This window comes from Labeo rohita, chromosome 4 (assembly GCF_022985175.1).
Source record: "Labeo rohita strain BAU-BD-2019 chromosome 4, IGBB_LRoh.1.0, whole genome shotgun sequence".
Taxonomy (NCBI): Eukaryota; Metazoa; Chordata; class Actinopteri; order Cypriniformes; family Cyprinidae; genus Labeo; species Labeo rohita.
This window is the reverse complement of record NC_066872.1, coordinates 34,190,288-34,207,630: the sequence shown is the minus strand read 5'-3', so window position 1 is coordinate 34,207,630 and position 17,343 is coordinate 34,190,288. Positions and strand designations below refer to the sequence as shown.

At 33.8% G+C, this 17,343-nt stretch overlaps 1 protein-coding gene across 6 annotated transcripts in view; it reads right to left on the bottom strand.

Moving 5' to 3' along the window:
- The window catches only part of plxnb2a.1 (plexin b2a, tandem duplicate 1), a 156,015-nt gene extending 140,369 nt beyond the window's left edge, over positions 1-15,646 (bottom strand). For 2 of the 6 annotated variants that reach the window (XM_051107173.1, XM_051107178.1), the window contains exons 1-2: positions 15,579-15,646; positions 13,009-14,027 (exon numbers count right to left, since the gene is read on the bottom strand). In XM_051107173.1, coding sequence (XP_050963130.1) covers positions 13,009-14,027; positions 15,579-15,606 — 1,047 coding nt within the window. In that variant the 5' untranslated portion in view covers positions 15,607-15,646. Of the gene's footprint in view, positions 1-10,215; positions 10,328-10,404; positions 10,517-10,886; positions 11,044-11,462; positions 11,596-11,871; positions 11,973-12,202; positions 12,332-12,625; positions 12,815-12,900; positions 14,028-15,578 lie in introns of all 6 variants that reach the window. The other 4 variants (XM_051107177.1, XM_051107176.1, XM_051107175.1 and 1 more) reach the window with 4 other exon arrangements.
- Positions 15,647-17,343: the final 1,697 nt, after the last annotated feature.

Genomic DNA, 17,343 nt, shown 5'->3' with positions numbered 1-17,343 from the left:
TTAGTATCAGCAAAGTTAATCAAGTAAAATTACAGTTTAGTAAAATAATTGTTCAGGAATCATTTTCAGGAAGTAATAAAAAAAAAAAAAAAAAAATCTATTTTTATTTTATGGGAAACATTGTTGCCAAAGCATCAATACACAAAAACAATTGCATGATAAAATGAAATATTTTACCAGAAATGCTAGTTTCAGTGAAGTTAATAAAAAAAATGCATTATTATAGTATACCATACAATAAACATGCTCAGGAATACTTGCATTCAATCTGACAGTTTGTTCAAACTATATTTCTCTGTTATATCTATATTTTGTATATCCAGCTTTACTTAATACTTTAATAAGTGTATGGATACTGTGATCACTAAGTCTGTATTTGTCAAAAATCAGTTTCTTCTTTTTAGCTCTGATGGTGATAAAAAATTCTTCCAGATGATACTTTATATTTAGGCACTATAAATCCGTCCTGCTAGTTTCAGTCTTCAGAAGTGTTCAGAAAAGCATTTTCCAGAGTGGAAGTAGGAATCAGAAATAGTGCTATGCTCTAACCTTGCTTCAAACACCCTTGAGGCCCCCCACAGGCCCCCTGCTGTGAAGCCTGAGCCAGAATAAAAGAATGATCTTTTCCTCTCCCACTTACAGTAAATCTGAGATTTGCGGTAATCTGGCTCATGCTGCGACTGAGATTAAGGCCAAACCAATTGTAAATCCTAATCAAAGGACAGACATTGAGGGTGGACGCAGAAAATTGTGTTGTGACAACATATTTAAGCCCACCTCTTTCATTAGTGCAATGTTTTTGATCCTGCATGTTTATGGCTGCTGTTTTGAAGATTAATGTTTGGCTGAGTAGGAGGGGAATTATAGATTAATACAGTAATAGAGTAATACAGGTTTAGAATAATGAGAGACAAGTAATGTTTGCAAAAATAAAATAAAATAAAATAAAATAAAAAGGTGACAGCTAACATGTTAACAAAATTAATTCAATATATAAAATAAAGCACAATAAAATGTATAATAATAAAATAAATAAAAATAAAAAGATAAATAATATACAATAATAAATAAACAAAAATGTAAAATAAAAAGGTGTCAGCAATGTTAACAAAATGAATTCAATATATAAAATAAAGCACAAAAAATAAAATAAAATAATAAAATAAAATAATAATAATACACACAGATTACAGAATACATACATACAAATGAAAAAATAAAATAAAATAAACAATATACAATAATAAACAAAGCTCTAAAATAAAAAAGGTGTCAGGAATGTTAACAAAATAAATTTAATATATAAAATATAGCACAAAAAATTAAAAAAAATAAAATAATAATACATACAATAAGATTACAAATGAAAAAAAAATAAACCGTATACAATAATAAATAAACAAAAATATTTACAACATATTATTTATAATTTAAAATATTTATATCAAAATAAATGTAATATACATATAAAAAACACATTAAATTTTATAATAATAAAATAAAATAAACAAATAAATAACAATAATACATACATACATACATACATACAATAAGATTACAAATGTAAAAAAAATAATAAAATAAACAATATACACTAATAAATAAAAAATATAAAATTAAAAGGTGTCAGAAATGTTAACAAAATGAATTCAATATATAAAATAAAGCACAATAAAATGTATAATAATAAAATAAAAAATAAAAATAAACAATATACAATAATATATAAGCTAAAATATGAAATAAAAACATCAGCAATGTTAATAAGGTAAATTTAATATATTAAAAAAGCACAATAAAGTTTATAATAAAATAAAAAAAAATTAAATTAAAATAAACAAAAATATAAAATAAAATGTCAGCAATGTTAAATTCAAATAAAAATAGAAATAACAAAATACAAAATAAAGCACAATAGAATTTATAAAATAAAATAAAATGAAATAAAATGAAATAAAATGAAATAAAATGAAATAAAATAAAATAAAATAAAATAAAATGAAATAAAATAAAATAAAATAAAATAAAATAAAATAAAATAAAATAAAATAAAATAAAATAAAACAATTGACCAGGAAACTTCAACCATCTTAATTTTGATTATTAAACCTTACAGGCTTTAATCTGGTCAGATTAGAGCTTTTTAACCGTCTGACCTTAATAAACCCAACAAATTGTTCTGTCATCCACAGGTAGTCGAGGTCTTTGAAATGAGCAAGGTGTTTTTGCAGCTTTGCCTTCAGAGGACAGTCTGGATAACATGAGCAACATCATTAATGCAGTGTCTCTTTAAAATGTTGTTTTGGACCCCAGTGTGTTATTGCAGCGAAAGTGCACTTGCACGTGTGTGTATGTTGTAGTTGGACCGAGTGTCAAAGCTGAATGATTTGAATAATTCATGACTATGGAAATTAGTCTGTCTGAAGGAAAAGAGTGCGGTCTTTGCCCCGAGGCCTGTAGGGACAGAGATGCTTTGCTTTTTCATTTATTTGCTCTCTCTTCCCCCACTCCCTGCCTCATTCTCTCTCAACCCGGCTAAAATGCCTTTCTCGAATATTTTACAGTGTAAAAGTTGAGCAAAACACAAGCAGCAGATAGAAAATCAGAGAAAAAATGAGAATAATGATAGCTGTCAGGGGGAATGAGATGGCATTGTGCCCGAGCGTGAAACACAGAGCCGGCTGTCATCTGCAACCATTGTTCTACTTTCTCTCAAATAGTCCCGTACTTCTATTGCTCCGAGTGGATCTGTCACACCTCTTTTGCTAAATACTAAGAAATAGATGACTGAATCATCTGACAAATCATAAACAAGACAGCAGAGACAGAGCAGGTCGTTTTACACTTCACCGGCCATGTTTTGAGCGACTCTGATGTGAAGGACAGATATTGATTGTGGCTCACATAGTTTCGTCAGCTTCCACTAACGATTCAGGACTTTTGAAAATATTCCGAGGCACATTTTGACTCCTAATAACTTGAGTCAGACACCCAGACACTGAGAGAAATTAATAAATCTCACAAAACGCATGCGGAACGCATTCTTGTGGTGCCCCCTACTGTTTAAAAATCACAACATCCACCTAAAACACACTCTCTGCAGAGCCAAATGGGAGGAGCTGGAGCTCTAGCTCCCCCTCCCTGGAAGTAATGAGTGGAGATAGACACCTAACCACACCCTAACCCTACCCCTTACCCTATCCTAAACATAACTCCACCCATTAGTTCACACAAAGGTGGAGCTGGACATCCAGAGAGGGGGAGCTGGAGGCCTTTTGGCTCTGCAGTGAGCAGTACTTGCTCTCAGGGGGACTTTTGTGATGTGTAACCCCCACTACGACACAGCCACACCCCGAAAAGCCATAAAGTACCGTTTAACGTCAGTAATATTCTAACCATGTCCGTGTTCAATGAGAAACAGACGTTATTTGCATCCGTCCGTGAGCAGCTGAATTTGGCACATCCAGAATGGCGGCAAAGACAGATGAGCAGAAACAGTTACGCTGTCAGTTGGCAGAGAAAGACAATATGCTGTGAGACAGCAAACAGACGGAGTCGTGAAGAGGGAGGGGGGATAAACATGAACAAAAGTGAGCGTGAGCGAGAAATAAAGAAGTTATTTTTAGCGCGTCCAGTGATTAGATTTGCTTCCCTGTTGCACCACGCCAAGTTGGTCGGGTTGCTGTCAATATGAGTTATTGCATAAACCAAGCTCTAATCAAAGAGGTGTGTGTTTGTTTGTGTGAGTGGCATGGGTGTGTATGTGTGTGTGTTGATGAGTGAGTGGTCCATGCACGTATCTGTGTGTGTGCGTGCATGGCCTTGTGTGTTTGTGTGTATAAATTGCATGAACTCCTATTACTTAGCGTCTGGAGATGTTGGTTTAGCTCGGTGGATGGTATCCGGTATTCCCTGCAGTGCCAGTTTGGTGCAGTGCCACTAATGAGCCATCTGGTGCTCTCACCATCAATCCCACTAGTCCTGGGACCATCACCCAGAATTCTGCACCCCTGTGTTCAGCCAAATGATGAGGCTGCTGTACGGAACAAGATGAAGGGCAAAGTTTGCTCACTTTTCGAAAGTACAAAAATAAGCATTTTTAAAAATATTTTTTGTATGTATTTATAGATGTTATGTATCATATAACAGTATGAAATAGGCCTACTACAGATTTATTATATATATATATATATAGATAAAGGCCTTACATTATATGTGCGTGTGTGTGTTCGTTCATTTTTCATGTTATATATTAGTCTCTCTCTCTCATATGTATGTAGATATACAATATAAAGATTGTAAAAAACAATAAATTAACTATATAATTGGCCCCTTTTAATATAAATCGAACATAATTTATTTAGGTTTGAACAAGAAAATAATATTTGTAATAATATTTATTAAAATAAAACAAAAATGTTGTATTATTATTTTATCGTATTTGAATTTGCATATATTTAGAGATGTTATGTATTATATAACAGTATAAAATACTTTAAGTTTTTTTTTTAAAATTAATTTATCATATTATAAACTGCATATATTTAGATATGTTAACAGTATGAAATACTTTAGATTTATTAATTTAAAAAAAGAAAAATAATATATTAATATAGATATAAGCCTTTACATCTAACATTTATAAATATTAATATATTATAATATATTAATATATGTGTGTGTGTGCTCATTTTTATATTATATAATAGTATATATTACTTTCTCTCACTCATATATATATATATAATGATTGTAAAAATTAAAATAATATGTGTAATGATAATTATTAAAATATTTAAAAATATTGGTATAATTATTTGATCATATTTGATTTATATATTTTGTTTACAGACATATTATATACTATAATATATTAATATAAAAAATAAAAATATTTATATTAATATAGATATAGGCTGTACATTTATAAATATTAATATCTATCTATCTATCTATCTATATTTTGTGTGTGTATATACATTTTTTATATTATATAATAATATATTAGTCTCTCATATACACACACACATATATATATATATATATATATATATGTAGATATACAATATAAAGACTGCAAAAAATGATAAAATAAGTATATAATAGTCTTCTTTTTAGATGTAAATTGAACAAAATTTTGTGAGGTTTGAACAAGAAAATAATATTTGTAATAATATTTATTAAAGTATTTGAAAAACCTTACAAATATTTTAGGTATTTTTTAAATTATTATCATATTATAATATGTATGTATTTATAGACGTTACTTATTATGTAACAGTATGAAATACTATAATTTATTCATATAAAAATAGTAATATTAAATAACAACATTATGAAAACTAATATATAAATATAGATATAGGCCTATATGTGTGTGTGTGTGTGTGTGTGTGTGTGTTCATTTTTTTATATTATATAATAATATATTAGTCTCTCATATGTAGATATACAATATAAAGATTGCAAAAAATAATAAAATAAATATATAATTGACCCAATAAAATGAGGTTCAAACAAGAAAATAATATTGTAATAATATTTAATAAAATATTACTAAAACTTTAAAAATACCTTTACATTTTTACCATATTTTAATTAGTATATATTTGTGAATTTTTATATGATAAAATAACTGTATCATTGGCCCATGAAATAGGTTTTTAAAAAAGCCATTTAGTAAAGACATTTTTTTTGTAAACTACTCATTTTATCTTACACAATTTTGCTTCCCTGATAGGCCTAAATGTACCTTACTTAGATATTGTTATTAAAAAAAAAGAGAAAACAATCAATTCTTTCAGCTGGCAACTTGAGCCGTGAAATACCCAGCTCTCATCATCAACCTGATTACAAGTGATCAGAGATGTGAGAAAGCTAATGAAGCCACTAATGAAGACTGAGAGCCGCTCTTTGAAGGCAGACACAGTGCCAGGGTGTCCAATGTGGTTGATCAGATTCCCAGATCATTCCCAATGCAAACAATGTAAATGTTCTCAACATGCTCAAATGACAATTTGCAGCTCTTTCCAGAGCTACATCCATTCTTGGCTTTCAATAATCCTGCTTTGATTGATTAATTGCCTGGAGTGTTGCTTACACACACAAACACACACACACAAAACAGGAAGCTCTTTGTTTGTTTTAATGATTAAAACCTGATTCTAATCTATTACATCACTATGTGATTACATCAGATCCATTCATTTCTGTGATTTTACGGCTGGTTGGGATCAAATAATAGGCTTCACGGAGCGGAAAAATGCAATAGGAAGTTCTGAAATTGTAATTGGGGCAACGCTCTTTCAGATAACCTTCAGAAGTTGAAAATAACACAGTTTTTCATAATGGGGTTGTGCTACTGTCCCCAGGATAACAAATTGCATTGGCTATGGAACGCTGAATAACCAGCTAACAAGAACATTGGTTTTTCTGAAGAAATGTGAGCAAATAATTGCACTTTTGGAAACTCACTTTTTGTCTCATTGCTAGTATAATTAAAAGCGACCTTGGTTTACCCGTCACTCTGTAGTTGAGCTTGAGCGCCAAGGCTTTTTTAGAGAAGGGAATAGTTTGGAATAGTGCTGTAAAAAATAAAATGACTTAAAGTTACTTTAAATCACTTTAAAAATGATTTTCAACAAGATAATGCTTAAATAAAATAAATAAATATATTATAATAATACATTTAATATATTAACAGGTATATTTAACAGTTGTTCCGTTGTCTATAACATAAAATATTGTTTGCAACTCAAGTGTACTTTGAGTGTCAAACCACTAGGTGACAGCATGTTGTCGTTTTAAATGTTCCCAATCTTTCACTTGTTACCATAAATTCATTTTTAAGCTTTAAAGAGAAAACAATAATCTAGCCCCTTCAAGGCACCTGTCTCTATTTTATTCTGAGTACTGACTTTATAAATACCCATAATGAAACGTGCAAAAAACTTCCTGTCCGTTGCTAACCACTTCATCCTGAGGCAAATAACAACAGCTGAAGAGTTACATGAAAGCTGAAGTAAAGCCTCATTCTCAGCTTAGTTATGGGAAACTGAAACTTTTTCAAAGAGGTTCAAATGCATCCCTCTGTCCCCAGCCACAGCACCTCATCCCAGGCTCTGGTTGTCACCACTCTGGGTGGCTTTGACGGCTCAAACATGGGTTGCTTTTGTACTACTTCCTGTGGTTAATGGGGGAGAAGCACAGGGGATGTGACTGTTTGCGCACACACACTTTATATTAAGTAACTTTAACTACTATGTACTTACATTTAAGTTAATCATATAATACAACACGCTTATTGTGTAGATACATGTATTTATATAGCATCAAATATGTAATTTTTCTGGTACTCAAAACCTGTTAACAGCAAATCTTGTCTGCTGCTCAAAATCAGTTTCACTGCATTTTGTGTAGTACCCAAAACTGTATTCAGAGTCCAAGATGCAGACAGAGGAAAGCAGATAGAATGGTTGTAAAATAAACAGAGTTCATTGAATAATCTTAGTTGCATGTTTCAATGCTCAGTCAAACTTTGTCTGACCAGCGGAAATTCAACAAGTTTTATCATATCACAGTGATGTTATAAACTTAAATTGAGACATTCTCTTATGCAAAGACACACAGCACATAAAATAAGACTAAATCATAATGAAAAATAGTATGAAATAATATAATATGGAATTAATGATTAATGTTTGAGTTTATAAATTGTTTTAAATGATTATGATGAAATGGAGTAATAAACTGATCAAACAAATGATCATAAAATGAAAGAATGAACATAACACATGAACATTTTTTGAAGCAACACACACATAGGTTGCTACAAAGAATCCTTAAATCCTTCAGCTCTCATGCAGTACCTAGAGAATGAGTATCTTTTTGGCTGTTGAGTACATGGCACTCCACCTACGGTGATTCTCTGAATATCCTTCTGCTTGATGCCCAAGTTAGTGGCTTTTGTTGTGGCAGAGATCTGTTCCTTCATCGGCCCTTCCTGGGTAACAAACTGGAATGCAAAAAGTAAAAAGAGGCATATAATACTAAAAACCATAAACTAGAGCAAGAAAGGACAACTCCAGTCCTGAAGGACCACTGTCTTGCAGAGTTTAGGTTGATCCCAATTCAAACCCCATAAAAATCAAACTAAATTAGGGATGGAAAATGGAGCATCCTCCCTATCCCAGGTTAGAAAAGATCGTCCCATAAAGGTATGCACATAAGTTTTTCAGTCTGGTTCTCATTAGAGCACCTGGAGATAGTGTGACTTTGGAGCAAATCATTTGCCAGATAAGGTGCAGGTGACAAGATCATTAGCATCTCAGATGGATTCAACAAAACACTAGAGTGAGAAACTGAGTTTAAATGATACCAGTGCAGCCATCTTATATCATTTAGGCATGAAAAATGGAGAAGAGGATAAAAACAAAATAGTGTGTTGTGGAAAAGATGAAGAGTGGAAATTTATGACATGCATTTGAACAGCAAATGCTGAGATTTGTAATCACTGATGTCATGCCAATGAGAAATTCTTGAATGTATTTTGAGCTTAGCTTGAAATGTGACTGAACCTAGTGTTAGCAGAGTTTAAAACAGGTTTGAGTGAAAGTGTAGAGAGAAGAAAGACAAGAAGAATTGTCCTCACATCATTGATCTTTGCAGGAGGACACTGCTCCAGCTCCTTGCTGCACAGGTCTCTGTAGATGCAGGATTTTGTGGTGTTGCACCACACACAGTTATACTTCTGATCAGCGTTCTTACACAAACTGCAGTCCTCACGTCTAACCGAACAGTTGTAGAGCACCACTGGGTAGAAAAATGGAGGACAACAAAACAAATAATTCACAGAACTGACACTGAATTCATCATCTTCATTTAAAAAAAAAAAACCTCAAAAGGTTCATGTAGCCTATTTAATATGTAGAAATATACATTAAACACTGCTGTTTATTACACTGTTTTTGCAAATAGATTTATGCAAATTAGGCTGTTTATTGTTGTATGTGGTGATCACATTTAGTGCAAAAATTTGTTTTCATGTTTGATGCCAACTCAAATCCTTTGGCAGATAAATGTAATGTAGGCTGACAGAGATTCTGGCCGCTTAAAAAGTGTCAATGTACTGTAATTAACTATATTTGGTTAATATGTTATAGCATCACTTACTACATTTTAATAAAGTGTAATTTGATGTCTCTGAACATCCCTAGTTTGATAACTATAACATATGTTAATCTGCTTATTTTAAGATGTTCATCAGATGTTTGTACACAACTTTTCCAGATCTTTAAGATCCATATGTTTACTGGATGAAGGCCGTTTCAGAGCAGTTTCTGAAAGCTATGATGATAATAATTTATCTAAATGTACCTCTGAGGGTGCTGTCAATCTTCCTGTCTGTGACTTTATCCTTTATATAGAACGTCACATTCACCTCTGCCTCTTTGTCATATTCAAACTGCCATATAAACAATAGAAAGTGTCATTAAACACACAGATACAGACAAACATGTGTGTGAACAAAGAGGAATAAGTGAGAGAGACGTAACAGGAGGAGGAATATGAGTGGAGCGCACTGACCTCATATCCCTCAAAACTGTACTTTGACCCATCAGCCTCCACAGTCAAATCGCACACCTGTTTCATGAGCTCGGTGCCGATCTGAAAGGTTTTGCCCTGAGAGAGATGAAGAAAGAGTAATGTTGTTTATGCAGATGCTAATATCAGGCATTTTAGTGGAGAAGTCTACCTTAATCACCATTTTTACCACACTGTCCAACCACATTTTAACTAACTAATTATACATTATTCTTGACATATAAAAAATACAAATAAAAAAATAAAATTAATAATTTCTTAAGAAAACTTCAGGATATACTCCAGTATATTTCCTGCATATATTTTATACACTAATACACTAAATGTAACAACCACAAACATACAATAAGAAGTAATGCATGTATTTTACCTTATATCTATCCAAATTTTTGCCCTGAAATTGAATGGGAGTTTTAATTCCAACAGGAATAAGCAGTGGTTCTGAGATCTCAAACTGAGGACACCTGTCATCCTGCAAGAATCATAGAAAAAAATCATATAAAACTCTTATTAGTCATCTTTTGTCACCAAAAGATGAACACTCAACATATATTAAAACACAAACTGGCGTATTAATTCAAATATGCATGCATTCATCCTAACATGACTCACCTGCATATGTTGGATGATATGAGAACCCGTGACAGTGTCATCTTTATCACTGCATGTGTGATCCTGAGTGTTCCATTGGCAGCCCCACTTACTAGTCACACATGCGATGCATCTGCAGAACACACAAAAGACTAATCTGAAGAAATGCTACATGGAGTACACATTTTTAAAACACTGCCTGATACTCACGGTGCATTCCCTGATCTCTTCACCACAGCTGTACAGTTGTAGAACTCGAATGCACCAAATGCCACTTCAATGCCGTCATTCATCATGATCATCACTGGCACTGACACAAAATCTACATGCATGCATATGGGAAAAAGGAATCATATCGGCTTTACAGCAGAAGTAATTCAGGAGCTAAAAATATAATTCTTCAGTCAACGCACTTTAAGCTCAGCAGGTTCTTTCAAAAGTAAGGTCATGGGTTTGATGAGCACAACTTGATGAAAGCACTTGTAACTCTAGCATCAATAAGTTAAATGTCAGAATATATCTGCTAATAGATTCAGCTTCAGTGTAACTGTTTCATTTGATCATTGTCCAAACATGAAGAAATGAAAAACAATTTTTAGGCATTCTGAGAGACAAGGACACTCCGTGAGTAAAGGAGGCGGTGAGAGAACGGCTTTACAGTTGGTGATTAAATGCAAACAGGATGGTCTCACCTTGTGTCTCAGGTGTGGGCGGTATATACTCAGACATCGGGAGATCACAGATGACCCTTGTGTTTTCCATCATTGCCTGAGTGCAATAGTCCCCAAACACACATGTAAATAAAACAGGCCTGCTGATACTGGGGAGGGCGGGGATGACAATCATCACCTGCAAGTTCAAACCAGAAAATAAGGATTTTGGAGAAAAAGTATAAAGATATGTGAAAAATACCAGTTAGGATTATTGGATGAGGGTTTTTAAATACTTAATATACTGAGATAAACACACAAGAAAAAAGTAAATCATTAAAACATACTTAAAATAATAATGATGATAATGATTCTAAATATTATTTACATATTAGAAATTCATGAAAAGTGCTCTGTGCATTCATGCAATATAATATGATAGTTTCAGATGCCTCATTTAGTTCTTCATCATGTCAGCTTATGAAAAAAAGAATCTGACTTAGAGACAGGATCTGATACAACCAGTAAATATCAATCCTGAGTCAATCCTTAGGAGGTTATGGTTTGAAATAATTGCAGACCATATCACTTTTTGTGTTTGTGTACATGTTATGCTACCTGTGAATTATATGTTTTCTTCCAGCTGATGTTTGGGGGCTCAAAAGACTGAATAGTTAGACATGTTTGTTTTGGACTCCACAACCAGGCGTTCTCTCCTGCTCCTTTACGACAATCCTTTTTCCTTGTACAACTGCAGGAGAAAAGCAGACAATCGTGGGTAATGAGCCATACTGCATTCACTTTAACTGGACTGCACACAGATATCTACCACATAGCGCTTGCTAAAATGTAACAGACATAAATTATGCCACATTTCAGAAAATTAACAATGTCAAAATGGGATTTGTAAACAGTTTTCTGTTCTAAAATATCAAACAGTGTGGCACCGTTACCACTTATGTACTTTGCTGGATAAGAATGCTCAGATGATGTTGTGCTGGTAATAAAACAAGTCTTACAGACTTACCGGCCCTCCAACACACACCAGCCACAATATGGGTCCCGTTGGGACACACATGATTGACAATCATGCTTCTGCTCACAGGCCTGCACTGGCACTTTGGTGATCTTTGAAAAAGAGAAGCAAGACAATCAAGATAACAAAATGTCTCTTATGTAACCTGCTTCTCTGAGAAGTCATGAAGTCATGATATTGGTGAATCAAGCTCTGTCTTGCCACACTGCCAGATGTTCTGAAGGAGCTATCAACCTTTCAATTTCTAGGGGGTCTGGCCAGTTTATTTGGTACCCTGACACAGCTTGTTAGCGGTATATTGTGGTTGTGTTCATAAACAAACCTTTCTTCCGGTGGTGATGTACAAATGATCCAAAGCTGAATTTAAAAAGAGGTTTTTGTTCACCCCTCCATATGTGTGCTCTCCTGCAATACGATGATAAAATTCAGGGTGGCTTGGGTCAAGATGCACCTGCAAGCAAAAAGTTATGAGTAATTATACGCAATGTTGCACATATTGGTCATTTACATTTATTCATTTGGCAAATTATTTAATCCAAAGTGACGTACAAATGAACACTGTATTACAGGAAAGTAAGTTAGAGCAATTGTTGGGTTTAAGGGCATCACAAGTGGTTGTAGCTCATAAATCATCCATTCTTGGTTTTGAGCCAACAACCTTTTGGTTACCAGGCTGTCTTGTCAAACCTCAAGGTTTTAAGTAAAATTTAAAGAGGATAGAAACCAGATGCTGGATAGGAATCACCTTTAAGACATCTGCTCCACTGGTTCCCAAGAATGCCACAGTGTGCTCATTCTCCACTGCCACAGCTACAGCTGTCAGCATGTCATTTCGGGTGAAGATGGGTTTGACAGTCAGAGCGTACTCAGGTTTACTGGCTAGTGGAGACGGTAGGAACTCTGCACCACATTTATATTCCTTCACCATGTTCTTCTATTGGGTGAAAAGACGAAATTCAGAGGGGTCTTAAAAACCACCACACAACATTGAAGAAGAGTGGAAGAAACACATCAACTTACGTCTCTTCTGGTCTTGCAGATGGCCTCTGTCTTGGAGATGTAGGGTGAATAAACAGTCTTTGGTTTCTCGTCCTCCAGAACTTCTCCTATGTAGCAGGACTCAATCACCTCTTCAAGCCTGGCATTAATGCTGCTGAGCGGGTACATGCACAAGGCCGAACCACCACTGTCCTCATCGGCGCTGAACACCGCAAACAGAACCTTATCATTTGGATTTGAAGGGGTGATAGCCTCAGCCAAAACTTCTCCAGGTTTGGCCAGATACGCCGCTTGGACCTTGTTGTACTTGTTCTCCTGTTGTTCAGCGCTGACAGAGCAGTTGAGCTGAAGTTCAGTGTAAGAATAATAATGATGGTCATCCTCGCACAGCCGTGCTACAAATGTGATCTCCCTGCTGTCACTGCTGCCCGAAGTGCGCGAGAACAGAAAATAGATGTAGCCGTTGTGCTTGAAAGCATAGCGAAAGTCATGGAGGTAGCGCTGGACGAAAGGACTGGCTTGCACAGTGGAAGCTTCAACCATGTTCTCAAACACATCCATTTCTCCATGCTCCTGCAGCAATCGGGTGCTGATGAGTTTCAAACTGTCCAAGCTACCATAGCCCTTCCCCACTACAAATACGCTGAGGTTAGTATTAGTATTAGCATCTAAAAAATAAGAAATTACTCCCACTACGGCAACCGACTCTTCTGTGCTGGCTACATACGTCTTCTCGCCTTTGGTGTCACTGTAGTACACCAGTTTGTCCACGCTGTGGAGGTTTACCAAAGAGCAAATGCCCCTGAAAAGGCTTCCGCAAACGATCAAGGTGCTGTTGGCGGAGTTAACCAGTAGGAGTTTGTTGATGTTGTCCATTTCCTTTATTTTTTTGCACCATGCAGTGATTGGTGGAGGGCATTGTGGGTTGTCATTCTTAGGGCCTGTTACAGCACTGCTCTCTTTCTGCAGGTTATAGTTCAGCTGATAGATTTTATTAACAGCACCCAGGTAAATTCGGCCGGTTTGAGGGTCCTGAACGACATTGTTGATGATGGTATCAGACAAGAAATGATTGTGAGTATCATCACAGCCAGACAAGCCAAAAAACAGCAGCAGGAACAACACCGCCAGGGACCCCCACGCCATCTCTTGAAGAGAGAGAAAACAAGTTATGACATAATAGGTGAGTGACCAAGTGACACAGCCTGTGCAAAGTCATCACCAAACCGTTAGGGTGTTTTTGACCATGACAGCTTTGCTAACGATCCACTATTCAGATGGTGCTAATATTTGATTATGAACTTGCTCTGTATAAACTGCTGACCAGTGTCAAAATTTACATGAAAATTCTTTTGATTTATGCCTGTGGTCAGTTTTCTAAAGCTAAAATTAATGCAATTTCCATCCACTGTTTTTGCATGAAAAAAAAAGACTGATCTAAAAATCTCTACTTTTGTGTTCCACAGAAGTCATATGAGTTTTGAACAACATGAAGATGAATAAGTTCTGCATATTTTCCTTTTTGGTTGAACAATCCTCTTGAAAACAACATGAAACTTACATAACCTATTTAAAAAAGACAACTTTAAGGAAATGTGAGGACTATTTCTAACATTGGTAATAGCAGAACACACTGCTAAGGTCACTAAAAGCAAAAATAAAGGTTTAAAAAAACAAACAAAAAAAAAAACAGAACCTTATATTCATAAAAGAATCCTAAAAAAAAAAATCTCAGTTTCCACAGGAATATGCTGAACTTGCGACATGTTGCAACATGTTGCACAAGCATCTTGACCAAAGACTACATGACAAAACTGACAAAACCATATTTATCACTTTGGCTGTATCATTTTTAGAGCACAGCCAATCCACACACACACCACAACGCTGACTATCTCTCAAGCAGATGTCAAGCAGATTAATTAGCATGAATAATCAAAAAAAAAAAAAAAAAAAAAAAAAAAAACACCACTAAAAAACTGAAACAAGTCTACGCCAAACTCTAGAAAAAGATGGTTCCTCTTTCAGGAGGGGAGTTGAAGGCCCATCAGCCACTTCCTATTCTTTTCTCTGCTGATGTGTTCTTGCAGTAATGCTTAAGGTTAATTAGATAACATTAGTTAACTAGTTCATTTCAGAAGACTCATCTGGTTAACAACACATTATTTTAGTTAAACCCTGCAATGATTTATGTTGCATCTCTCTAATTAATTTTCACATTTTTCAATTTTTTTTTTTTTTAAAGTATCAGGCCATTTTTTCAAATATTGAGATGATCACTGTATTTTCCAGCAAAACAATCACCCCAAAGTATACATCCAAATAGTTTTCTTTTATTATTATTATTATTATTATTATTATTATTATTATTATTGTATTCCATATTTGTCATTTTGCAAATGTGTTAAGGAGTAAATTATTCCTTTTATGTTTTTATTTTTGTGAATTTAAGTAGAACAAACTAAATGGATGTTAGATTTCTTTCTATGCAATGCATAAATTATATTGCTTAATATAAACTGCTTAATAAAAAACGAAAATTTGAAACATGTTTCTCTTCATGTGACAATTCTTCCCATGGCTGTGCAGACCACTGATAACAGAGAGCAATTTTATTTAAAATAAAAATAACTGTAGTGATAACAGATGAAATCTGACTGACACAGTTAAAAGAAACAGAAAGCTGAATAGTCACTCACCCTTCTGAGAAACAACTTGTGATGGCATATCAAGCCTTCTGTAAAGTTTGTTTAATCTTGGTCCTTCCTTTGACATTTGCTGAGCAAATTAAGGGACTGTCAAAAAGTGCATGACAATGATAAACAAAATAAGTCAGATTTTGAAAATATGTATTCAGATTTTAATAGTGTGAAACAAGTGGAGTACCAAGAAAAAAAATTTATAGCTTTAAGTGTTTTTTTAAGTTTTTATTTTTTTTTTTTTACTAGAAACAGTAACATTAGTTATTAGATTTTTATTAGTTTGAATTAACTTTATTAATATATTAATATATTTAATAATTGTGTAATTTTATATTAACTTATAGAAACGTCTTGCATTCATGCAACCCTGATGCATCTTACATGACTTGGATTTTGGAAATATGACTTTTTTAATCACTGAGTACTTTGCTAGAGAAGGTCCACTAAAAGCAAACTGTCCCACGTGTGAACCTCAAAGCTCTCCACTTCTTACTGCTCAGATTGAAAAAAAAATAAAAAAAAATTGGCACAAGAAGAGAGCAAGGAAAAGCTCAAAGGGGAGGTCGTCCTCATCCAAGGACACACAGGCTGAAATTTCTACTGGAAAAAAGCGTGCTAGCTGAACATCACTCTTTAGTCCTGAAGGGCAGTTTATGCAGGCCACTCCACTTAATCAAAGTGTCTATATTTAACTATATATCTTATAACAATATACATAGTTACAGATATATAGACTTTTGAGAAACTCCCTAACTTGCGTTGATTTTATTAGTTGCTGTTTTCAGTTTTTCATCTTTTGATGCAGATTAAAACCAGGTATAACCAAGTATAACTTAATTATAACTTAATAATATCGTAATAATAATAGCAATATAATAAATATAAAATAAAATAGCCTTTAAGTTCGTTTGTGTTTGTTTTATTAATTAACCAAGTCCCCCATGCTTATCAGTAGGCTACTGGTTAATTGCTTTTTTCACTTTTCAACTCGTAACATTCTATTATATATCAGTATTCAAACACAATAAATACTACATTAATATGCAATAATAAAATACAATAGATAAAATCAATTTGCAAAACACACACAGTATATTAGTGATTTGATCATATACTAAGGCCCACAAAGTAGGTTTAATTGCTTAAAACAACAAAGGAAAAAATACTATTTGTAATTTTTTGTTTTTAATATTACTAATATTATTATCCTACTTTTTACTTTAAGCATTAGCAAATTACAAAGTGTACTTTAAGTTCTAAACCACTAGGTGACACCATATTGCCATTTTAAAATGTCACCAGTGCTAACCAAATTACAACAGAGAACTTTTAATGTAGTTCTGTAAGACTTCAAACAGAAATCTTAAAAACAATAAACTAGTTCCACAATCCAAGCCATTTAATTAAATACTGGCTGTTCTCAAGCCTAATTATAACATGCAGAAACATTTAAGTGTCCTATAGAGACATGAAGCCTGCGGCGCCGCTATGGTTTCTGGGCCCCTGAATACCTTGGGTTAGCATAGGTTCACTTGAATAAGTTGCTGGTTTCAAGTAAATAGCATGTAGATATAAACAAACAAACTAGTATTTTGTAGATACTGTGTCTAGCTTTTTTCTTTCTTTTCCTTTTTTTTGGTTGTCCTTTAGTGCACACATTTATGACATAAAACAAATGTACCATGTCCAAAAGGTGCTATTTCAGGAAAATGCTATTACTTAGCATCCGTGCTAACATACACACAGTAGAGTAAAGTAAGAT